The 26,743-nt window shown below is 39.5% G+C and overlaps 1 protein-coding gene and 1 long non-coding RNA gene across 2 annotated transcripts in view; one reads left to right on the forward strand and one right to left on the reverse strand.

The window, feature by feature from the left end:
- Positions 1-26,743, forward strand: part of LOC136824987 (uncharacterized) — a 172,340-nt gene that overhangs the window by 49,485 nt on the left and 96,112 nt on the right. The window lies entirely within an intron of this gene.
- The window catches only part of LOC136824982 (peroxidase-like), a 67,786-nt gene continuing 53,162 nt past the window's right edge, over positions 12,120-26,743 (reverse strand). The window contains exons 10-18 of the mRNA XM_067080968.1: positions 25,780-25,907; positions 24,325-24,438; positions 22,691-22,823; positions 20,640-20,764; positions 17,705-17,814; positions 17,429-17,521; positions 15,572-15,741; positions 13,367-13,475; positions 12,120-12,944 (exon numbers count right to left, since the gene is read on the reverse strand). Coding sequence (XP_066937069.1) covers positions 12,866-12,944; positions 13,367-13,475; positions 15,572-15,741; positions 17,429-17,521; positions 17,705-17,814; positions 20,640-20,764; positions 22,691-22,823; positions 24,325-24,438; positions 25,780-25,907 — 1,061 coding nt within the window. The 3' untranslated portion in view covers positions 12,120-12,865. The remainder of the gene's footprint in view (positions 12,945-13,366; positions 13,476-15,571; positions 15,742-17,428; positions 17,522-17,704; positions 17,815-20,639; positions 20,765-22,690; positions 22,824-24,324; positions 24,439-25,779; positions 25,908-26,743) is intronic.

A 26,743-nucleotide genomic window follows, 5' to 3' on the forward strand; every position in this document is an offset into this window, starting at 1 on the left:
GGGCGATAGCAACTGCGTCACAGCAGGACAGTTCCTGGCCAACAAGAGGTGAAGTAGTAGGGTCCACAAGAGGTTCATCCTCTGATGACTGAGGTGATGAGGAAGAAGGGTTATTGGGTGTGTGAGGTTCACAATTTGCAATGACCAACTCAATTAAATTTGTATGACCTCTCGAAGGAAGATTGGAGACATGGTTTGGCACTGGCACTGACACTAAGTCAGGGCCAGGCTCAGGGATCAATTCTGGTAACTGCTCAACATCTGCGGGGGACGGAGGATGGCACTCCTCAGGGTGCTCAAGTGGCACTGGCAGAGATCTTGGGTCATGAGGGCCTGACAAGGAACCCAGGGGTGCAAAGACCCTAGGTGACCCTGAGTTGGGCTGAGGCAGAGATTCTTGTCTCCGGAGGAGGTCAGAGCCTCCAGGAATGTTTCTGTATTTGCTGACCACCATGCATTGCTTGCTGGGCATCCCAACCAATTTGTGGAGTGCACTTTCATTTTGCATGTCCTATAGTGGTACTGTTTCTTGCTAGCTTCCTTTTGCTGTGAGGGAGAAGTTTTTGGTGGCAGTCCTTTTGTGAAGAGGGAGGACCAGGCTTTAATTGGCACTGTGAATGCAATGCCCCTTCCATCGACAAATTCGTCAGGTGGAAGGTGATTCTGTTGACTGTGGCAAGCCCTCCAATGTGGCTACTCTCGTCAGGTGATGCTACAGTCGATGCCTCCATCGCAGGGGTAGCCAGACAATGGAGTGTTGGGAAAGGTCATCCCCAGAGGAGGTCTCATCTCGTCCTAATGGGAACTTGACTCTGTGTCTAATTTTACTTACCACACCAGTGAGTTGATTCTGAGCACCCCAAGGTATTGTGACCTGGAGCTCGACTGTAGGGATGGACTTAGTGAAACCCTTGACCCAAGTAATTGTCCAGTTGGTCTTTTCATCTACAGTGGCACTGGCTGGCACTCAGGACTTGGCAATCAGACAGATGTCTGACGTGGTAACCACTGTAGCTGGCAGATCCACTGGTGAGCTAGAGCTGTCAATGGGAGCCACTGAGACTGTTGGGGTATACAACCTCTTGGGGTGAGGAGTGTCAGCAGACCATGCCGCAGCGGACGTGGCACTGATAAGGTTGACGTGCTTGGTAGTTTTTCCATGCTGTGGGCAGGCATGATATCCAACACTGTAGTGACTGAGGACACCAAAGCCTTTGCAGGAGGGGACCTCTGGATGGGCTTGACTGACTGTGGTGTCAATGGGTGATGAGGTTTGCTTGCCAGTGGATGGAGAGGCACCATTTGGGTTCTTGGACTGCTCAGAAGGTTGCTTTTTGATAGCTCCCCCTTTAAAGATGCACTCAGATTCTGAGTGTCCCTTTTTATGGCAGTGGTTACATACTGGAGGTTTTGCAGGGAGTCTGTTCTTCTGGCAAGCTGGCCCTGAGAGATGACCAGGTGGCACTATTTGTCGGTGAGACGTGCTGGAAGACGAGTTGAAGGTTTCCCAATCGCCAGCCATACAACAGCCTTCCACGAGTGTTTTGGGTTGCTTGTTGTTCAGGTACATGGCGAGGGACCCAGGAGCACACTGGAAGAAATTCTCCAGCATCATCCAGTTGAACAGCTCCTTGAACTCCTTGCACTCCAGGGCATTAAACCAGCACTGTCCCGCTTGGGTCTTATGATGGGCCCATTCAACCCAGGTCTGACCAATTTCTTTCGGGAGAGCCCTAAACCCTTGTCTTCATTTTTCTGGTGTGATCTCACATCTCCCCTTTTTCCACTATACAGTGTGCAGAGGGCGGCCTTAGCTTTACCTTCCATATGCTTAGAGGGAAGTAAGACCATCTCCATCTAGGTGGTAGTGTAGTTTGTAAAAAATGCCTGTACGTCCTTCAACCGTGCCTCTGGCTCGTCGTCAGTCCACTTTGGTATCTATCAGTGAGTTGATACTGGATATAGGAGGATTAGACATGGCAGGTGTGGGGTTAGTGGTTTGTTGTTGTGCTAGAGCTGCAGCTGTAAGGTGTCAAAGAAACGAGCAGGTAAAAGTTACTGCTACTTTATTACAGATCCAGGCAGCTTATATTGCGGCCGACTGACGCCGGGGGTCACAGAGACAATGGAATTGACTGTGACCTGAGGTTGAAACAATAAACAATAATATGCAGTGAACGAGTACAAATTACAATACAAAACATACAGAGCTACAATATGGATACAGTCTTGATGCCTGTGAATGAAGAAACATGTGATACACAATGTGTGACATTCGTATAAATACCATAAAGTAAAAATGATTAAAATGCGTGACCTGGCACGTTTTAGGCGTGACTAATTGAGCTGGAAGAAAATGGGAAGTCACCAAAGAAAACAAGCTCAGCGGAGACTTAATTAATGGCGCCGCCGAAACACTATCCTGGCGCCGATGTGGTGACTTTACAAATACTCTCCCCAAGACGAGGGACGCGTCGACTAATCCCTGTATCTGCTGGGGCGCTGAAGGGTGCCGCGGCTCCTTGAAGATAACGGAGGGGCCTCCCGCCTGTGAGGCTGCTGGTTGGGCGGTCCCTTCCTGGGCGGCGCCTGCGGGGTGAGGGCGTGCTGGAGTGCGGTTGGGCGGAAGGGGTGCTGCGTTGCTGCCGGGACTCTCCGACAGGAAGGCGGGCTTTAGCCGGTCTATGGAAACCCAGTTGTCCTTGCCTGGGAGTGCCAGCTGGAACGCCTTGCTGTTCCGTTCCAGCACGCGGAAGGGTCCCCTGTAGGGCTTAGTTAGTGGTGGACGGACGGCGTCGACTCTGACGAAGACGTGGGTGGCGGATGACAGCTGTGGCGGCATGAAGGTGGTTGCTTTGTCGATGTATGAGCGCCTGCAAGGGGCGAACTTGCCGCCACGTCGCGGAGCCTCTGCAGTGATGGGGAGTGGCGTTCATCCGTCACGAGCTCTCCCGGCACCACGAGGGGTTCCCCATAGGTTTGTTCAGCTGCGGACGGGTGCCGCCGGCTCTGGGGCGGTCCTCAACCCGAGGAGGACCCACGGCAGCTGATGTTTCCAGTCCTCGGCGGTGCAGCGGGCCATGAGGGATGACTTTAGGGACCTGTGGAACCGTTCGACCAGGCCGTTGGCCGCTGGGTTGTACGCTGTGGTGGTGTGGTGCGTGGTTCCCAGCAGTTGAGCCAGGGCAGACCACAACTCGGAGAGGAAGGCGGCCCCTGTCGGTTGTGATGTGGTCCGGGCGCCGGCGGCTAATCCAACTGGAGAGCAGGGCCTCAGCGCACGCGCTGACGGTGGCTTCTTGCATGGGTGTGGCTTCGGGCCACCTCGTCGAACGGTCTACCACCGTCAGGAGGTATCTGGATCCGCCTGATGGGGAAGGGGCTCGACGACGTCGATGTGGATGTGGCCGGCGGCGCCCTGGCTGTGGGAACTCGCCTACCCCGACTGCGTGTGACGACCCACTTTACTGGTCTGGCACTGCAGGCACTGTTTTGCCCAGGCCGTGGCGTCCTTTTTGCACCCCGTGCCAGACGAACTTTTTGAAAGCAGTTTGGCCGTGGTCCTGCCGGAGGGGTGAGAGGCCGTGAATTATGTCGAATACCTGGCGGCAGCGTGAGGCTGGAACCAAAGGGGGGCTGGCCTGTGCTGATGTCACAGAGCAGGCTGGGGCCTTCGGGGCGAGGGTCACGTCCCGCCACTGAGGGATGTGATGGCGGTGCGGTATGCTGGGGTTTGTGGGTCAGCGGCCTGTTCTCTGGCAAGGTCCTGGTAATCTACACCAAGCTGCACTGCGTTCAACTCGACTCTGGAGAGGGCGTCTGCTACGGGATTTTTCTTGCCGGGAGGTACCTGAGGAACAGGTAAATTCGGCTATGGCTGAGAGGTGGCGCTGCTGTCTGGAAGACCATGCGTCCCCTGCTTCGTGAAGGCGTGAACCAGTGGCTGGTGGTCTGTGAAGATTGTGAAGGGCGTCCCCTCCAGGAGGAACTTGAAGTGCCGAACTGCGCGGGCATTGCGCAGAGTTCCCTGTCGAAGGTGCTGTAGCGGGTCTCTGCGGGACTGAACTTCTTGCTGAAGAAGGCGATGGGCTGGGGCGCCGTTGATGATTTGCTCCAGAACAGCACCGCAGGCGACGTTACTGGCGTCTGTCGTCAGCTGGAGGGGAGCCTTGGGATCCTGGTGTGCCAAGGCGGTTGCCTTGGTGAGGGTGGCCTGTAGGATTTCGTCCGTGAGGTCCGCGATTCTGAAGTGGCTCTCCACCCTGCGCAGCCACATCGATGGGTTCCCCTGCGTAAACGGGCGGCAGCTTTACGGTGAGGGTGGCCCGCGATTGTGTTGCCCCGCCGTCGTGTGTTCGGGCGCTGGTGTGGAGTTGCGGGAGGGCCTCGATGCGGGGGCGGGCGCGGCTGTGATGGGAGGTAGGTAAACCTCCGAGTCCGCGGGTCCGCGTTTAACTGCATGAAGGAGGATATCCGCGTCCATGCTCGCTCCTTTGACCCCTTACTGGAGTGGGGTACTTTCGCGTCAGTACGCACTTTCGTGCGCCGTGTGGTTCCGCTAGTGGCGCTGGTGGGGTGCGCCGACGAGTCAGCACGCTCAAACGCTGGTTACAGCGCCGTGTTTAGGCCGCTAAGAGCGTTTTGGAGAAATCCTGGAGCCAAGACTGAGTCGCCGTGTGAGTCCGCTAATGGCTCTGGGATACTCCGGGGTCACCACTGTAATGTGTCAAAGAAACGAGCAGGTAAAAGTTACTGCTACTTTATTACAGATCCAGGCAGCTTATATTGCGGCCGACTGACGCCGGGCCGCGAGAGACAATGGAATTGACTGTGACCTGAGGTCGAAACAATAAACAATAATATGCAGTGAACGAGTACAAATTACAATACAAAACATACAGAGCTACAATATGGATACAGTCTTGATGCCTGTGAATGAAGAAACATGTGATACACAATGTGTGACATTCGTATAAATACCATAAAGTAAAAATGATTAAAATGCGTGACCTGGCACGTTTTAGGCGTGACTCGAAACACTATCCTGGCACCGATGTGGTGACTTTACACAGCAATGTCTTGCCAGGATTTCTCAAGCTCGATCTCCTTTTCTTTTAGAGCTAGCTCATAATTTGTTCTTCTCTCTCCTTCCTTTGTTCTTTCTTCCCTGGCTTCCCTCTCCTTCCTTTCTCTTTCTTCTTTTGCTTCTTCATACTTCCTTTGTTCTTCTCTCGCCTTCTTCGATCTTTCTTCCTGTTTCTCCCTTTGGAGTACGGCATCTAGCTGTTCTTGAGCCCACTAGGTGAGCTCTCTTCCCGCAAAACCAGCCTCCTTCCCCAGATTCAAGAAGGTTTGATAATGTTCTGCCGACATGATTCTGGTAGGTTAGGGAGTATGGAAATGGCCTGGGAATAACAGTAATTTTGGGGGAGTGTCCCTTAACTTGGTGACACTTCACTGGAATGGCACCTTTCAGTAAAGTGGCACTGTGGCTGAGTGTGCCGTTCAAAGGTCACACTAAATGGAGCGGTCCTTGGTGAGCGAAAAGGCTCTGGGACTCACAGACACCGCAGTGACTCATGGTACTGTGGGTGGACACGCTGGTGTTGGCACTCTGCGTCCAAATGCACGGGTGTGGTTGTGTACAACACAGGACTCTTTCTTGGTGGCACTGGTGTGCTGGTGTGTTCCGAGGAACAACATTAATTTGTCATACAACAAAATGTACTGAAGAAAATGGTAATCTGAGCGAAGCAGAGTGCCCACGATTAGTAAAAGAAAAAGGAAAACAAAACACTTCAGGTGGGTTACTTGGATGGCAACGCACCAGATTAGTGGCACTGTGAAGGGTAAATCTCTTGGTTAGCACTCATGGGCAGCTAGTTCCTAAGAACCAAAGGTTGCAGATTTCCTTTCACCGTGAGGGAGGAAGTCTTGGTGGGCCTGCAAGATCCGTGTCTGCAGTCACCCTGGCCGAAGCAGCATTTGTCAACACACGCTCAGAGATATGCACGCAATGTGCAGTAGTTGCTTGCAGAAAAACACAAGGCTTGAGAATTACCCACGGCGCAGTTCGCTCAACTGCAGTTATGGGTTTGGAGTGCCGTTCTTTTCTTTTAAGACACAGCTCGAGCACCCGCTCAGTAATCCTAAAATTGCTTAATGAATAAGCCTGTGAAATATTTTCCACAAGTAATGAGTGTCTCAGCCAATGGGACATGCTAAAAGTATGGCATTCTCCCAGGGTTTGGTTTTTATTTTTGTTCCATTACTCGACTGCTGTAGAGTAATAGTTTATATTCCAGTGATATTTCAACACATTTACCAAAAACATACCTCTCATGAATCTGGATAATGAAGAGCATACATAAAAAGAATAACTGAAGTTCTCTCTCTCTCTCTCTCTCTCTCTCTCTCTCAACCAAGAAGCATATAGCCTATAGTTTAATAAATAGTTTACCTTTTAACCAATGCAATAGGATACTCTCATGCTTGGATATAGTGTGTGTTCTTTTTCCGTTACTACAATTAATTAGCAAATATTTAACACTGGGATGATGATTCCTGAACAATTATATCAAAAGTGCATTCAGACACAGTCGACCCCCCCATATTGGTGGGGGTTGGGGATCACAACCACCGGTGAATACCGAAAATCTCCGACATATTGAAACCGCCGCCCCCCTCTAAAAACCCTTAAAAGTAACTTCCTATTTCAAACCAATCAGCATCGAGGAACGCTGGTACCCTGCTGTGTGACTGGCTACTTCAAACCCTTCCAGATAATAGCTGTCATCATGGAGAGAGAGAGAGAGAGAGAGAGAGAGAGAGAAAGAGAATGGGATGAATTGAGTACAGTATACCTTAAACTAGAATACTTTTAAATGTTTATTTTAATAGTTCAAATAAAATTATACATTAAACTATTATCCTAAAACACGTCATATCATTTCAAAGTCATCTTATAGCATTATAACCCTTAAAAATATATGGCTCACAGCCACATGTGAAACTAATAAAGTTACCCCTGATAGAGAGAGAGAGAGAGAGAGAGAGAGAGAGAGAGAGAGAGAGAGAGAGGTGAACTGAGTATAGTATACCTTAAACTAAAATGCTTATAACCGCTTATTTTAATAGTTCACACAAAATTATACCTTAAACTATTTTCCTAAAACACTTTAATATTTTAAAGTTATCTTACAGCATTATTTTACCCTTAAAAATATATGGCTCATAGCCATATGGGAAACTAATAAAGTTACCCCTGAGAGAGAGAGAGAGAGAGAGAGAGAGAGAGAGAGAGAGAGAGAGAGAGAGAGAGAAATACACATGTACATTCAAAAACTGTTTAATACACTAGTGACAGTATGTACACAAAGGTAAATAAACAATAATTCACAAAACTAGGTTATAAGAATATGCAGTATCGGTAAACATTCAACTAAAATCAATCATAATAAAAGAGGGAGAACTCCCTAACTAAGCATTGGAGCTACAAGCCAATCAGCAACTAGTAGAGCTGATGTCCTGCTCTGTGATTGGTTCTTCTAATCTTTCCAGCCAATGCCGTCTCTGCTACAAGCCTACAAGCCAATCAGCATTAAGGTAACATACCCTGCTGTGTGGTCGCTACTTCTAATCCTTACATCTCTCACATTCTACAAGTATCCTTGGGCATAAAGAGAGAGAGAGAGAGAGAGAGAGAGAGAGAGAGAGAGAGAGAGAGAGAGAGAGAGAGAGAGAGAGAGAGAGAGAGAGAGGGGCTGAACTGAGTTGTTTACATCAGTTTAACAATAAAATATGTTGAGACCATATATATATATATATATATATATATATATATATATATATATATATATATATAAATTATATACACATGTAATACACACACACACACACACACACACACATATATATATATATATATATATATATATATATATATATATATATATATATATATATAATATTTAAATATAACCATTCTCCTTTTTATCTATCCATCTATCTATCTATCTATCTATCTCACATTCTACTAGTATCCTTTGGCATAAAGAGAGAGAGAGAGAGAGAGAGAGAGAGAGAGAGAGAGAGAGAGAGAGAGAGAGAGAGAGACTCTTTGCCCAGGTGCTAACCCTTTCATGGTCAATATGTCAAGATGATTGACAGTTACGCCTTCATCCCTCCCCCTAAGTTGGAGACAGAAAAAGATCAGGAAAAACAATTTATTGAACTAAAATCGTACATAATTCACTATATTTTCTTTAGTGAATTAATATTTTGCTGTGTTTGCATTAATATTGATATTTGAAAATTAGTCAATCATTTATTTATCATAAAAAGCCAATAAACATACATACGAGTATTACATATGCATAAAAATTCTCTCATCTCAGTAAGATAGAGAGAGAGGGAGAGAACTGAGAATGGAAGAGAGAGAGAGAGAGAGAGAGAGAGAGAGAGAGAGAGAGAGAGAGAGAGAGAAAACTCACACACTAGTGACAGTACAAACCAAAGCATCAATCTACAAGCTTTGTAATTGACTACTTTCAACTCTTTTAGCCAATAGTGTGTTGTCATGGAAAGAGAGAGAGAGAGAGAGAGAGAGAGAGAGAGAGAGAGAGAGAGAGAGAGAGAGAGAACATCTTTCTTTATACAGTACATATTACATGATAATAGGTCGATATTGAGGGATTTTCCTTTAACATTTGATTGACATTTTGCTGTATTTACATTAATATTATTTAAAAATATGAAAATAAATTATCATAAAAAAATGTACGTTACATATGCATAAAAATTAGCTCTCCCTTATCTCAGTAAGAGAGAGAGAGAGAGAGAGAGAGAGAGAGAGAGAGAGAGAGAGAACTAAAATACAACTAAGAGAGAGGGGGTGAACATAATTTTTTTATACAGGACATATTACAATGATAATAAATCAATATTGAGGGATTTTATTTTAACATTTGATTGATATTTTACTGTGTTTACATCAATATTAATATTTGAAATTAATAAATACTTTATCATAAAAAACGTATTTAGTCACGAAAAAAATGAAAATACAGTAATTAGTGAATATTGATCTAAGAAAAAATCCACAAATTAGTGAATTTCCCCACAATATATTTGGAGATATGATTCACAGAAAAAACCGCTAAGTACTGAATCCACGATTGCTGAACCACGATCTAGCGGGGTCCGCTGTAATGGAATGTGTTAAGTGTATAATGACAGTGCAGTAGATAAATAACACTGAGTTGTTATGACGCTCAAGGTCTTCCCTTGTTTTGGCGGGATGAGTCACGTGGTAAAGTTTACAAATAAACAAATTCAAAATGGCTGCTGACAGCTAAGAGCGAGTGTGCAGAGCTACTATCATCATCTACTCAAATGACGTCACTCGAACGAACACATGCATTCTTTCATTACTTTACGATACAAAATGAGAAAACAACATTTTTTCTGATGGAATGATCCATGCTTATGTATAGACGTAAATTACTTTCTTAAAACACCAATAGGAAGTTTACATTACTATGAAATTCAGAAACAAGTGTTGAGGTGGAGGCGAGTGAGTGAGGTGGGTCGGAACAAGTGAATCCATGGTGGATACAGTCTATTTTTAGCTGGAGTAGAGTTGCCAGACATGTTATTCCTATGTCCTATGGAGTGTCAAAATGTCCCTTTGCCTATCTGAGAGAAGCTGCACACACTATTCTCATGTCACGTGCACTAAGGTAATCTAGCTAGGGATTCTATTTTCATGCACTACTTGCTGGCATGCAAAGTAACAAGAAAATCCTAACTAGACAACTCACTTCTCTGGCTAGCTCGGGAGACGTTCCCCAGGAGGGAATTTTAAAATCGTTCCACTGCTATCCACTTTCGCTCTCACTTTTGGTATATTATCACAAATTAATTTTTTAAACATGGGATTATTCACAATTTGCTACATAAAGCAATTTTTATAGTTAATACTGATATTTAATCTCTTACCTGTCATCTCCTCATTTCTGTCCAACCTTTAAATATGCCTTGTGAGTTATTGCTTTGCAACTAATTTATTCTAGGTTCATTTCAACTCTGTAAGCTAGCTAGCAGAAGCTATTATGCTATTTTTTACAGAGATCCTGGCAAGGTCGCCAATGTTACTTATTTGGCTCGGGATGGCAAATGAAATAAATATTGATTTTGAATTTGGCCTTAGGAGCCACATACCCAAAATCAAATATGTAATAAAATGTAGCACACAAGATAACTTACTCTAGTGTTACCTCTACAATAAAAGGAAAGGTCGCCATGAAAGCCCCTAGTTATAATAAATTACTTTATTTCACACAGCTAGTTTAACTGTGTGAAATAAAGTAATTTATTATACCTAAGGGCTTTCATGGCAACCTTTCCTTTTATTGTAGAGGTTACACTAGGGTAAGTTATCTTGAGTGTTGCATTTTATTACCTATTTGGTTCTGGGTAAGTGGCTCCTAAGGTTAAATTCAAAATCAATATTTCATTTGCCATCCTGGACCAAATTTGTAATTATATATATATATATATATATATATATATATATATATATATATATATATATATATATATATATATATATATATATATATATATAAATCATATAATGTTGGGTTATGGTTTATATTTATAAATGTTATTTATACATACAGCCAACTGCATAAATACATACATGTATAAGTATGAGTTTATGCTAGCATGTTAGGTTGCTGCTTCCAGCATTCTTCATCTTATTAGCTTGTTAGAGGAGCTTGCAAATATTTGGAAGAATAGCAGTCTCTGAATGTTGTGGATGCAATGCCTGTCGGCGATCGTCTTCATCATGAACTGTTTCTGTAGATGTTGTATGGCATTTTCTTTTAGCCCAGGACTGTGGTGGCACACTATCTGACATTGGCCTTGACTATGGCTTACTGCACTTTTTTTCATTTTCTCTTATTCATGACGGTGATGCTGATCTGTGGGAACTTGTGTATGAAAATAATGTCCTTTTAGGCTTTTTCTGTATGAATGGTTTGCACGTTACAAAAAAGATAGCCATATTCATGTTCGGTTTTACTATCTTTGTTTGTTGACCTATATTTTTAATAATAGAAATTTTCTGTCTCGTAAACCTCAACCCACCCAAAACGTTTTTCACTAAAGAGAATGGGTGGCAAATCAGTTGGGTTGTACGGAGAGGGCATATGTAGTATTGTATGAACTCTCCTTGTTAGTAACGCAATTGAACAGTTTACCTTTTGTTGATGATCGTAGGGTTTTACAGTTCTTGAAAATGAGAATGGAATAAACTCTGTGGAAGTTCCCAGCCACTTTTTACATGCTTTTATTTAACTTGATTTCTGCATCTGTCTGAGTCAAATCTTGTAACTCAGTTTCCGACCTGTTCCCTTCATCCGATGGACTTGAAATTTTGCATGGTTACTCAACCCCGGTGACAATACAACCTTACATGATCAGTAGGTCGGCAGTGACCTTTAGTAACCTTACAATGACCTCTCCCAGTATCTCAGGATTTGTATGAAACTCCTCTAATTTTCATATCATCTTTGACTAGGTAGAATAAGTTAATAACCCTATGGATTTTTCAAACCTCTTTTTTTGGCTTGACAGGATATCACATTAAATTTCATTCAGTTAATCATAAATCGGTTACAAGTTCTGCCAAAACTAAAAAATATAAAATGAAAAATATAATTTTGTGAAACTTTTATTAAAATGCACTAAAAACTAAAAAATAATTTTTTGAGACACACCAGGATTTTCTTACAATTAATCGTGTCTGCAAAAATGAAAGCGTGGTCGGCAAACATGGAAGGAAATGCCACAAGAAATAAAAAATATATATATTTTTTTGTAGCATTTCCTTCAACGTTTGGCGCCCACGCTTTATTTTTGCAGACATTAATTGTAAGAAAATCCTGGTGTGTCTCAAAAATTGTTTATTACTTTTCAGTACACTTTAATAAAAGCGTGTTTAGAATTTTTTTTCAGTAATGAAAAGTTATATTACACTTCATGAAGATTATCGTATTGTTCTTGCGAAGCATTTTACGCTGAAGCTTTTTTTTTTTTTATTTTTTGTCGTTGTTATGTAATCACTGTATAAGGTTTTAATTGAAACTCATAAATTAAACTAAATTTTATTAAGAAAGGCTTGCGTCATCATTAACGACGAAGTAATAATTAAAAGGACTAAACCATAATGTAGCTTAATATTTTATTTACAATATTGTAGCATTACTTTATTTCCATTAACCTGAAATAGAAGCCAAAGCTGGGATGCTCTTCAAAGACAAAATGGCACGCTTAGGTATTCAAAGTAGGAAAATATTTGTATGAATGAAACCACAGTTATCCAAAATATAAGTGTATCTAATTTGGTGAAGTAAACTGGCCTTAAGAGGGTTGCCCCTCAATTGATATTCATTAACAATGAGCTGATTTTGGGGAATTTTATCGTTCACTGCTCTAGATTAGACGGAGATGCTTACTCATCGCTGTTTGTTCGCTGGCCTCACCGAGAGCTTTTGGAAAAGTAGTTCCTCATTGGAGTGGTGGGTAGAGCTCTCGGCTAGCACGCTGTTGGCCCAGCGTTCGACTCTCCGACCGGCTAATGAAGAATTAGAGGAATTTATTTCTAGTGATAGAAATTCGTTTCTTGAAAGTTCGTGCACATGCAGTATGGCAAAGTATCGCAACCGTGATACGCATAACAATTTTGACTTTTCATTCGTCACCTTACAACCGCGTTTTCTTAGTGCATCTTCCACTGACGAAAATAAACAAACTGGTCAGCTCACTGTTCTTCAGACAGACTTGAAATCTGTCGATTTCAGTTCTCCGGAATTTCTAACCATGGCAGTAGATTTAAACTGGGCAAAAGGGCGCTGCGACAGGGCACTCGAGGATTTCTGGAAGAAAGGGGCAAAATTTTTTAGCACATGGTTAAATTAGCCCACACCAGCCTTTTAAACTGGAAGTAGAGTAAGGTCGTTCGCTAATTATATGAATTCAGTTTTGCGTTACTAATGTATTATAGTAATTTCATATGCTAAAATGATTTACTCTATATACTAAATTATTTAGACTTTTTCTTAGGTTCTGGTAACAGCAAACATTTTTCACCAGTTTAAAAAAATAGCCAAGTTATTTTGATGAGTATACGTGACGGTCCCTCACGAATTCATTAACAGTTCAATTTACATCTTGACTACAGAATCCTGCTGCAAGCTTGTCATGATTTCTATTATGATTAATATTGTTATTGCGTTCTTCTTCTGCAGAAAAGATAAAGTAAATCCATATTTGACAAGAAACTATATCGAGTACTTACATTTCGTGATCAGTGAGGACCATTGGGTATATCTGAACGGTTTTGATGTTGTCGGTGTTATCACATAAGACCCTTGCCAGACTGGTTTTCCGAATAGACTGCAACTGATCTGGAGAGGGAAGCGGAAATAAAACCAATGTAAATATAAACAAGTAAAAAATGCGCCGAAGTTTCCTCGGCGCAATCGAGTTTTCTGTACATTCGCTACAGCGCATAATCAAGGCCACCGAAAATGGATCTATCTTTCAGTGGTCTCGGTGGTGGCCTATCCTATATCGTTGCCAGAAGCACGATTATGGCTAACTTTAACCTTACATAAAATGAAAACTACTGAGGCTAGAGGGCTGCAATTTGGTATGTTTGATGATTGGAGTGTGGATGATCAACATACCAATTTGCAGCCCTCTAGCCTCAATAGTTTTTGAGATCTGATCTGAGAAAAAGTGCAGACAGAATAAAGTGCGGACGGACAGACAAAGCCTGCACAATGGTTTTATTTTACAGAAAACTAAAATGACCAGAAATAATAGAAGTTAGTTTGGTAGAACATTAAAAATGAATCGTTGGAGAAAATTATCTGGTCTTTAATGAATACTGGGGCAATTAATCGCTTTCGGAGGTCAAGACGTTGGTCTAAAAGTGTAATAAGATTTAGATGGAAGCATCTGCAAAGAAATATACGATTTTAAACATCGTAGGAAAAATAGCCTAACAACCTCTAACATTTGAAAAAAATCTATAAAATACTGATTCAAGGGAAAATGAGGGTTTGGACAGAAAACGGAAAAGAAATTTGTCAACTGAAAAAAATCAAAGGCTTAGAAAGAAAACGTATAAGTAACAGCATTGGAGGAATTGGGTGGCCTTGAAAGAAAACGGAAAAAACTTGCTATTTGTACACATTAAAATGCTCGTCGCGAAAACACACACACACACTTTCTTATTTACACGTCAAGCTTAAACCGCGGTTTAAACATATCACGAGAAAAACCCAAGTGAATCAACAGTAAGAGACTAAGGCTGAAACTAGATTACATCAATGTAAAACTTACTTTGTCCTTCCCGATGAACAACGCAGTCACTTCATCAGTTTCATCTTGTTCTATTCGTAATAAAGGCAAAAAATAATGTTCTATTCGTAATAAAGGCAAAAAATAATGTTCTATTCGTAATAAAGGCAAAAAAATGTTCTATTAGTAATAAAGAGGAAACATCATACAAAATCACTTCGTACAAAGTTAGACCTAAACAACATCCCTAGTCTTGCCACTCGGTGAGCAGTATGTAGGACTATAATTAAAATCAATAGATTTTCAGAGATCTCCAGTCATTGTCATACAGTAGGCAAAAGCCTGGCACCTTGCAAGATTTTATACTTACAAAGTCGTCTGATAAGTCATCAAAACGTGGTTTCTTGAGCCTCTAACATATGCAACACTCATAACTGTGATGGGCGCCAACTGTTCATCCGCTAGAGATGTAACCAGTCTTATTTTATGAATATCAGCATGCTCAATGATCTTTCTGAACAACAATTAGTAATTATGACGACAAGATAGATACGTAGAGATATTGAATGTTTCTACATTTATAAAGAAGTGAAGAATATCCTAATTTATCGGCATTTATAGTAAAAATGGATCCCTTTTGGCTAGTATCCTTGTGTTACACTTCTTAGCACACTTCTAAATTCGGCACTGGTTTTAGCTGTTTAACAGCTTCTGCAAGGTTGAGAGACTGTCGGAAATGTAAGAAAGGTTAAGGACGTTAAAATTCTCTTTCTTCTTCCGCTTTCCGCGACGAACATTCTTCTACCTTTCAATATGTTATTTTGTTGCTTCCTTCGGCGTTAAGCACTATTTTTTTTTTATTCCCGTTCTTTTCCCTCGTTCTGTCGGACGTGGGCTAGGCAGTCATTGTTTATCCCACTGGCTGATGAATTTAAAAAAAAAATGTGTAATAGTAATTTCCTCGAGAATAGCACGTGTTCGATTTCTGTTTGCATATTCATAATTGTTCGGAAGCTTATGTTTTTAGGTATGACTACGCGAGCATATGTGCTTTATTACATACATAGTACACTTCATGTTCTTTCTGAGACTTGGGAAACATCTCAAGCAAAAACTGGGTGCGTTCTTTCTTGTTCTATTCTCTGCCTCGTTCTTCCTGGTCAGAGACAGCGCGTACGCAGAAAATTCTACTTACCAATCGTAAACGACGATGGCTGGCCAGGGAGTTCGTACCAGTACCTGTCTCCTCTACGAATCCGCGCCATTTGGTGTGCCACGATGCACGAGAAGGTTGCGCCTAACAGAGAGCCACGTAGTGGCCGCTCAGAAACTCCAGCGCTCCAGAGGTCAATGTCGTCCACGTGCCTGTTGGTAATGGAACATCAAAAACATCTGGTTTTAAGCAAGAACTAGAAGGGGAAAGTACCTCTTTTTGACATAAAATAAAAGGACAAGGAGTCTCCTTTCAGACAAGATGTGGTCTACAGATGGATCTGGTTTTACTCAAGTAGATGAGAGATATATATCTAGCTTTAGACATGAATTGGAAAGGACATATATTTCCTTTTAGACACGAAGTGGCTTGGGAGTGTCCTTTTACTCAAACGGATGAGGTATATCAATTTCGGACAAGAAGTTTGGAAATAGCGCTGTCAGATTATCGACAAGAATCAGGTGGGGATATATCTGATCTTCGATCAGACATAAAAGAGAAATTTATCGCCTTTTCAATAGACTGAAGGGAAACATAAACATACATACGCACGTCGGGAACTACTTGCTGATGAATTTTAATACCAAAATATTATTAACGCATAGATTTTATTGCCTTTATTACACACAAAAACATTGTGCATTACGTTGTAATCGCGCTCTCTTTCAGTTGTTGATAAGAATTCTTCCAGCCCACAAAGACTAGAAGGATAGTAATTTTCTGTCTCTCGATGAATGAAAGTGAATTTTGCTGACGACAGTATGTTTAGTGCAAGTTGCATGAAAGGGGTCATGAATGCTATTTGATATTCTGAAATGTACGTGATCCATCTATAGACATATTTTCATTAGTGAGGTCTTATGCACAGAACAACTCATAGTACAGGGGATGATTATCTTTAATTACCTAGCTTTTTCCAAGTAAGAGTTTCCATTCTTCACTTTGCTTTCAGACACTAACTGATTTCACCCTAACTATTAAAGTTTATACGCCCTGGGAGAATCGCGTAACTAAATTTTGATCAGTATAGCATTATTCACGATTCTACGGCTGATCGTTTTTGTTTAAATGGGGACCTTATTTCTCATCCCTCAAAATGATATAATGAACTTAAATACTTCCATCAAAAATCATTCTCAAAATTTGCAATGTAACCCGCCTTCCCCCTTCCTCCTTAACATCAACACAAAATAGAGCGGACACAATCACAGCCTCTTGGCTGGAACATTTTATTACTGTGAACGCCTGCATGAATCTCTTGTGAACGGCAACGTTCAACACGATCCTGCAATAGCTTACGATCACATATGTGAGTGTGTTCTTTTAGTTAGGCTTCTCCATATGGTACATTTTTTATGACCACTTGGGATTTATATCTAGCCACTCGACCGAAACTTGTATTTATATCCTGAAAGAATTGCAGAACTATGACCTTTCATCAATTCCAGCTCCTCATGTTTTCTTTTGTTTTTTTAATGTGAGAAGAGCACTTGATTGAGTGTACTACCTGACACTCTCCCTGAAACTTCACAAAAGCGATGTACCCTTTTATTCAAGTGGCATATTAAATCGCTGGTTCTCCACAAAGCAGTTCTGTGTCAAAAGGGGATAACGAATTGTCATCCGTAACCCTTTCACAGATGATCTGAAAGCTAAACTGAACTCACTCCCAGCCAGATACACTATCAGCGTAATAAAAATAAACAACCCTTGTTAGGCTAACAATATGGTTCTAATCACCCCATCAGTGCATCTCTGTATATGACCCTGAACTGAAACAAATAATATTATTAATAATTTTATTATTATAGTACAAGGCTCCATTGATTTACTTCTCACCTGAACAATGTACTATATTTGTAGGCTGTCTTATTAGTCATGTAGTTGGCTAAGTCTTCGAAGCCGTTGACTTGGGGAAGACCACACCATTTCCTGTCAAAAAAAGCAGTTTGGTTTATGATTTTTTTGTTTGCTTAACATTACAATTGCAAAGAAAGAGCCAGCTGAAGACACAAAATACTGTAATCTCCTTTCCCTAATTAAGATATATCTTCAACCCGAACAACCTTGGTTTCGAATAATCTAGTTTATTCTCACTAGGTCTAAATACTGTACCTGTAAGCTGTGTATCCAGGAATTCCAAACTCTCGTCCTCTCTGGAGGTTAAAAGAAACCAGATCCAGTCCGAAGTGTTTTCCGGGTTCTTCAAACAGGTGGTTTGTAACCTGAGAAAATTATATAAAGGGACCTGAAGATATGTATTTTTGAATACTTAGATACTGCATTACTTGCCTATGTGATATTATCTGTCTCCACCATGAGCAAAGTCTAAGTAACACGTGGCTATTTTGTGATAGTTTTGTCACTAATTCACACGTATTTTTCCCATACTGTTAAATATTATAGGAATGCGATATTAGTTATTTGTTATTAATTATAAAATTCACGTGCGAATTAGTACTAACCTGTTAAAAAACAGCCATGTGATACAATCTTGCTTCTTAGTTCGGTGAGCAAAATGGCTGATTGCGAACCTGAATTCGATAGGAATATGCACAGGAAAGTCGAAATTGACTTATATCTCTCTTAATAGCTCAGTGGATAAGTCCCTGCCACGCCTGCCTAACCTAAATGGCATAGGCTCGAATAACGGCCGGGGCAGATGCACTTATTGTCTGCTCCTCCTCAGAGTGGTTTCTAGAACTGCAGATCTCTTTCGACAATTCATTGCTAAAGCTTTCTGTGTTCATGTTGAAGAAGCTTTACTGTATTAAACCTGGTTAGGCTGTCAGCTTTTTTTTTTTAATTTCAACTTAAGCGTGGCCGTAACGAGTCGGTGATCACTGCCGACATCTGCTCCTTTGAGGCTCGTAACATTCCTTTCTTTCTCAGTTAATGTGGTTAGTTTGGTTTTTATGACTGCCATCTAGAGATGTTTGAGGGTACTTCTGAGTGTACTTCTGTTGGAAAAGACTGTTTACAATTGCAAATTATCTGCAGCACAAAAAAAGTGACAAATTTAACTCCATTTTTGTTTGCAGTCTCTCTCAGGCCTTCTTGCCCATAACATCCTCCATACCTTCATTGTTCCTACCAACTTTCTTATTCATATCACCAACAACAGTTCCCATAACTCTTTCTGGTATGTCATTTATTACATTCTGTAGATCTATATAAAATCAATTTTTTTATTTCGTCAGAAAGCTCATTTGTTGGTGCATAGTACACTATAATATTCATATTGCAATGTTTTCATTTAAATCTTGCCAGCAGTAATTTTCTTCTCAGTGCTGTCCAGTGAGTAATCTTTGGTGTTAAGATCATGCCTACTCCTCCATCTGTTCTTCCTGCATAAATATACACACTACACCCATCCAGTCTTTTCTTTCCCATTACTTCTCACTTTGTTCACAAACAGTTAAAATGTCCAGTTCATATATCTTGAATGCCTTTTCTTTCTTCTCCACCTTTTTGGCCTGATTTAGGGTTCTAATGATCCGATTTCTTTAGTATTCATAAACTTAAAACACTTAGCGTCCCCATATGCCGGGTACTTGGAGCCATTTCTACACTGCGTCTATCCACTGAGTGGCAGAATTATGGAGCATTTATTGGCAAGACACCAAAGGTCAGCCTGTTCCTCGTAGCCAGTGACCACTGACGTTGCCTATTGGTTTCAACTAAAGTGTTCTGCTAGGCATCCAAAACTGAAGCCGAGGAGACTGCCTGAACGCCTTAGTCCTATCCATCATTCCACTCCCAATGGTTTCTGGTGCCCATTGCGGGAGGGACCATAATTTTCAGCCGTGGATCTGGCACTTTACAAAAGTGATATTAAACTGCAGTGAAGTAGATTCTTGTACCCTGAGCTCAAGGCCCTAATCAAGGTATTCCCAGCTGGGTCAGCTAAACCTGGTGATAACTAAGGAGTAGGACCACGGTTCCCTGAAGGCTTATATGTATCTCATTTATATATATGTGTATATATATAATATATATATTATATATATATATATATATATATATATATATATATATATATATATATATATATATATATATATATATATATATATATATATATATATATATATATATATATATATATATATATATATATATATACACATACATGCATGCTTTGTCTCTAATTCACACGTGACTTTTAAACTTTCGAATGTTAAGTCACAAAAATCACTTAATGTTGAAGTCGCTTTACCAGGATTCGCTCCTCTGCCTTGTAAGTTAGACAGAAGTGTGCTTATCTGTTATCAAGAGAGATGTAAGTTGAATTCGACTTTGGTGTGCATTTTGCAGTCGACTTTAGGTTCTCTACTTAGAATCAAAGTCAACCAGTCTCCAACGTGATAGCTAATGCTTTTTAGACTCGTGACTGCTTTAGAGCAATGAGGTCCTAATTCGCGCGTGAATTTTTAATACAATCATATTAATAATACACAAACACCGTGCGTTATTGAATTAACTTAATAGCTCATAGATTAAAGAAATTTCACCAGTGAATTTGTGTCAAAAATATATTCAATTACCCTTTGTGTTACAAACTTAGCTATTACATATTACAGACGTACGCTCGCACAAACACACACACACACATATATGTGTATATATGTGTGTGTGTGTGTTTGCATGCACGCGTACGTGTGTAATACGTAATAGCTAAGTCTGTAACACAAAGGGTAAGTGAATGTATTTTTGACACTAATTCACCAGGTAATTTATATACATATATATATAGTTTGAAGTATATATACATATATATACACACGTATATATATTATATACACATGCGCACACATATACATCTATATAATATACTGTATATATATATATACATGTATATATATATATACATATATATATATATATATACATATATATATATATATATATATATATATATATATATATATATATATATATATATATATATATATATATACTGTATATGTGTGTATATATATATATATATATATATATATATATATATATATATATATATATAATCTTAAATAGCTTTTGCATACAGTACATGCGTGATGGAGTCATCCATTGCCTGAGCAGGTTGATTCAAGAAACCAGTGAAATACTGGTCTAAGAATCCCGGCCTGTACAGATCCCAGGGTTGTCTGATTAACTTGCTCAGTCGAGACGAACCTGTGGGAGTAAACTCATTTTGCATATCTTGTACCAATATGGTTTTTACTGCAATAAAATCGCCGCTAATAGTTTTTTTTTTATAGAATAGGCAGTCGAACTGGCAATGTTATCTTTCTTGGTAGAAGAAGAAAAAAAAAATGGGAGGAGAAAAAAGGTATTAATCAATGTATAGTAGTAATTAGTTTCTCTCTCCCTGTTAAACTTGGAAGCACTTTTAAAGTGTATAAGTTTTATTGATAGTGTATGGATGTTTTGATATTTCTATTTAATATGTGGTTTTATGAAAAATGCATTTTATTCTTATCTTGATATATATATAATCTTAAACAATCGTTTGTCGATTGTTCCCTCTTTTGTTTTTAATTACTGGCGAGTTGATCTGTTGGATGTCATCCATTGCCAAGGCAGCAGTGAGTCAGTTAGTTGATGAGGATCAAGAAACCAGTGTTTGAGGACGAGATGGTTGCCGTGTCGGCTCTGTCATGGTCGTCGTTATCGAAGGAGGACGTCAGTACTGCCATAGGACGAGGTGGTTGTCGACGGCTCTGTCTTGATCGTCCGGCATTGACTGTAGTCCTCATTGTTTGAGAAGTGCTCCCGTTCGCAAAATTTATGTATCACTGTGATGCCGCTATTATGCTACCTGCTTTTACTGTTTTGTCATTTTGTTGACTATTTCGAGTTTGTTACTGATTGTTATTATGCTCCCCACTGTGTCATTTATTATATCATTCATGTATTGCTGTTAAACTGTATGCTGCTTTAGCATTTTGCATCTGTTTTTGATCTTAAATTGTTGATTTGCCCATTGACTTAGTTTTGATTAATTTGCCTGTAGTTTTGTTAATGATTATTTCGCAAGAACCTTGAAAATCGCCGTAATAAACTAATATTAAGGTAACTTTTTTTGTATTTGTTCTGCTCCTCCCTCCTTTGTTTGTCACCTCTCGTCAGTTTTTCAACTGCTTGTTTTTAATATCTCGAAAGATCATAATATTGGCTGGCAATGTTGTTTTTCTAAAAAAAAATTTTATTGAAAATCTCTTTTTCTGTTAGGTGTGGAGGTGTTAGGAACAATCGTTTGTCGATTGTTCCCTTTAGTGGACTGGATTGTTGCGTTTGTTTTTAATTACTGGCGAGTTGACGTCTGTTGGATGGCGTCAAACTTCGTCAGTCAGGTTCTGGAGGGCGAAACGACTGGTGGTCCAAGGCAGCAGCGAGTCTGTTGGGGTAGCAGCATCAGGTAAAGGATCAGTCATGGCAAGAGCAGCAGTGGAGAGTGTTTGAGGACGAGATGGTTGCAGTGTCGGCTCTGTCATGGTCGTCAAAAGGAGGACGTCAGTACTGCCATTGGTTGTCAATCTTGATCATCCGGCATTGGACTAATTGTTTGAAAGTGCTCCGTTCGCAAAAAATATGTAGTAATTTAATTGCATTATGTACCTGTTTTACTGTTTGTCATTTTTGTTGACTATTTCCTGTTAAACTTGGTAAGCACTTTTTTAAAGTGTTGATAAGTTAATTTGCCTGTATTGATTTAGTGTATGGATGTTTTGATATTTCTATTTAATATGTGCTTTTTGTTTGAAAAATGCATTTTTTATTCGATCTTGAGGCGAGATCTTAATATATATATATATATATATATATATATATATATATATATATATATATATATATATATATATATATATATATACATACATATATATACATATATATATACACATACATATATATATATATATATATATATATATATATATATATATATATATATATATATATATATATATATATATATACTTACTGTGTGTGTGTACATATATGTCTGTGTGTGCATGTTTGAATAAATACGATACAGTAAATGTCCAAACTCGTGTTCTTAACGTACTTATTTGAAGAGCAAGAAATCTGTATTACCTACGAACTTGTGATCCGAGCTCCACCTCTCGACCGAGGAGGGGAGCAGAGAATGACCAAACCTGTAGGCGGCCGCGACGAAGGCGGCAGTCATAGATGGGTCGGTGTCGGGATCGTAACCGTCCCAATATCCCTGAGGAAGACGTCGTATATCAGACATATGGCTGGGGACATGATATATAAGACATGGGGCATAAAACATGACACCTAACTCACGAGACAGGCGTAAGACATGAGGCAAAATTGGAAGGAACTATTCACCCAGGCGAAAGAGACAGAGACAGAAGGAAAATACATTTGCTCATTCATTTATAGAGAGATAAACTGACTGACCGACAGAAAAGGAGAGAGATATAGATTCACATTCTTTGAGAGAGAGAGAGAGAGAGAGAGAGAGAGAGAGAGAGAGAGAGAGAGAGAGAGAGAGAGAGAGAGAGAGAGATTCAAGTGGTAATTTTGGTGAATTCTTTTCAAGAAGTTACATAGACTTTTTATCCGAGGTGTGGCTTTTGGAACACGGACCTACTCCTTGGAGAGTACCTAGGTTAACCTTAATTTAGAAAAGGTATATTAGGGGAAGAGGCTCAACTAAATTAGTGCATGATGGTAGGGATTTCTTTAATGCTATGCGCTGCCGTCACAATATAGTTAAGAACATTCGCTGTTCAAAAGAATATTGGAGCAAATAGACCTTGTTAAAAACGTTTTCCTAATCAAGGCTATAAATAACATAATTATCTCTTTTTCTTTCTTATATATATATATATATATATATATATATATATATATATATATATATATATATATATATATATATATATATATATATATATATATGTATATATATAATTTATATATACATATATATTCATATAGATATATGTATAAATATATGTATATATATATATATATGCATGTATACATGTTTCGTATACGTGATGTGCACAGTAAGTATAGAATAAAAACTTTGACGTTTAGACGTCCCCCTTACCAAAATTCAACAACACCTCGGTCATTTTTCAAGATGTCTTGTGAACAGACAGACCCGGCTGGATACATCATCTCCACTTTGATGCAGGCAACCATAAAATACTTGAAACTATAAATGACAGTTCTAAAATTGAATCAGAGGTCTTAGATTGCTTTTAGACTTTTATGTCCCCCCCAGCATCAGCTTAATTAAGTAGGTGAAGGGCGACCCATTATAGTTTATTTCACAGCTGGAGAAAAGTGGGGACCCGTCTTGAAAGGGGGAATCAACTCCTGCTATCGGTCGTCACGACCACCAGATTTGGGAGCTAATGAAAGGGAAGATCATATTACAAAGATAAGGGTCACTCGCCTTCAAGGTGTGAAATTTTTAAGTAGATAAAGTAATATATATGTAATTATATTATCTACCATATGCATAATATATATGTGTATATAAAATATATATAAATATATATATATATATATATATATATATATATATATATATATATATATATATATATATATATATATATATATATATAATATATATATATAATTCATAATTCAAGATCTCTTGAGTGTTCATTCATATATTCTCTCCGAACAATGGTTTCGGGTTTGGCGTCTCTTACAGTTTAGGAACTTCACATTTACAATACCTGATTCTGAAGGATGATGTCGAACTTCGCCATGACTTCTTTTCCCAAAAGTTGCGGCAGGAACTCGCTGAAAGTTATGTGTTGGATCTGAGCAATAACTATGCGCCTTGATTCCTGGTAAATAGACAAAGAAGAAGAAGAAGCAGAAGAAGAAGCAATAGAGGGACAAATGAAGACGTGAATTTCAGAGCGTTTGCATGTTTGCGTTGCAAAGAAACTCTTCTTGTGAATCCTCTTCCGTATCAGAAAAACTCCTCTGGGTAAATCCTAAATTGTCTTCCTCCTGGTAAATCTCACTATCGATGTACGAAAACAGTCCTGATTTAAGTATACCTTAGTTTTACCAGACCACTGAGCTGATTAACAGCTCTCTTAGGGCTGGCCCAAAGGAAGCAGTCCTGATGATGATTTTTGTTGTTGTTGAAAAGTCTCTTTAGATGAATTCTGATTTTTTGTTTTTAGAGCAGTGCTTTTATTAGCATCACCTCTTAAGTTCCAGCAGGCGAATCCCATTTTTTTTCTGGAGAAATCTGCCAACTCCTCCAACTGGCTGATAAATCTTCGGGCTAAATCTACTCCGCACATACGGCGTCATACCAAAAATCCCACAATACCTTTTAAACAATACTTTTAAAGATATTATGTCCTCTTATCCTCTGATAAATCCAGCCAAATCTGATTATTACCTGTAATTAATTTATCGTCTGATAAATCCAGCCAAAACTACTTAGTGTTTTGATAAAATTATTCTTGACAACTTCCAACAGTCAGTAGTATTAAGAAATCCTCGAATAGAACCATTCACTATATGACAAGTAAAAAATGCGCCCAAGTTTCTTCGGCGCAATCGAGTTTTCTGTACAGCAGCTATAGCGTATAATCAAGACCACTGAAAATAGAACTATCTTTTGGCGGTCTCGGTATAATGCTTTATGAGCCGTCGCCCGTGAAACTTTAACCACGGCCAGGTGGTGGCCTATCTTATATTTGTTGCCAGAAGCACGATTATGGCTGATTTTAACCTTAGATAAAATAAAAACCAGAGGCTAGAGGGCTGCAATTTGGTATGTTTGATGATTGGAGGGTGGATGATCACATACCAATTTGCAGCCCTCTAGCCTCAGTAGTTTTTCAGATCTGAGGGTGGACAGAAAAACGTGCGGACAGACATACAAAACCGGCACAATAGTTTTTTTTTTTACAGAAAACGAAAACTAAAACAAAAACTCTAAAATCCCCACATAAATCCTCTCAGTGCCTTAATAACCGATCAAAACCCTTCTACTGTTTGAGACGTCCTACCTAGTAAATCATAAAGTCATTTAACCTAATAAAAACTAATTAAAACCTTTAAAAAAATTCTATGTGTTATCTGAAAAATTTCCTCTAAAAAATCCTCTCATTAGCCGAATAACCCACCTACTGTAAATCCTGTTATTGTTCGAGACGCCCTACCTGGTAAATCCTCTCGTCGTCCCAGTGGGAATTCAGCTGCCCCAGAATTCTGGCAATGCGGTTGTGCTCCCGAAACCACAGCGTGTGCATAGCCGTCAGTATCAGCTGTTCGTTGACCCGGATCTCACCTGAAATAAAAGTGGGGCGGCTGAAATAAATCCACAGGGAAGAATAGGAAACTAAAGTGGATTGAGAATACGGGGCACTGGAAAATAACTTTTTTGGGGGGGATTTGGCCGGTGAAGAGGATCTATTTTTTTTTTTTTTTTAGCTGTGGAGTGGTTAAGTGTCATAATATACTGGGGGACTAAGCCTCTTTAACACACACAAACACACACACACACACATATATACATATATGCTGTATACACACATATATTTATATATATAGTATATATGTATATTTGTTTATGTTTATATATATATATATATGTATATTTATATATGTCTATATGTATACATATTATATATATATATATATATATATATATATATATATATATATATATATATATATATATATATATATATATATAACAGGAAAGAATTACAAAGAATTTTCTGTGTTGTAAAAGCAGTTAAAATCAAAGGAACACTTTTTATTTTTTTTTTTTTTTTTTGCATACAAAGGTCATTATATTGAAGATGATCTTCAGATGAGGAGCAGCTCTCTTTGATTAAACCAGGTACTGGATTAATCAGAATCAAAGGACATCACGAAGTTCTCCTTCGAACTTCTTGTGCAGAATCAAGAATATATAGACCTGGACCTAAATTAATATACTTTTCATATGTTTAGCTATAATAATACAGATTATAAATAGTTCTTGAGACAACATTGTCTTAATTTTTATTGTACTGTTGCGGGACCGATCAGTTCCGGTGACTGTCTTAGGTGCACAAAATGAGCATTGTTCTTTTGGCCAGTTCAGTTTTAGTTCAAACTTACATTGATTTACTCTGA

This window comes from Macrobrachium rosenbergii, chromosome 36 (assembly GCF_040412425.1).
Source record: "Macrobrachium rosenbergii isolate ZJJX-2024 chromosome 36, ASM4041242v1, whole genome shotgun sequence".
In the NCBI taxonomy this organism is placed as follows: Eukaryota; Metazoa; Arthropoda; class Malacostraca; order Decapoda; family Palaemonidae; genus Macrobrachium; species Macrobrachium rosenbergii.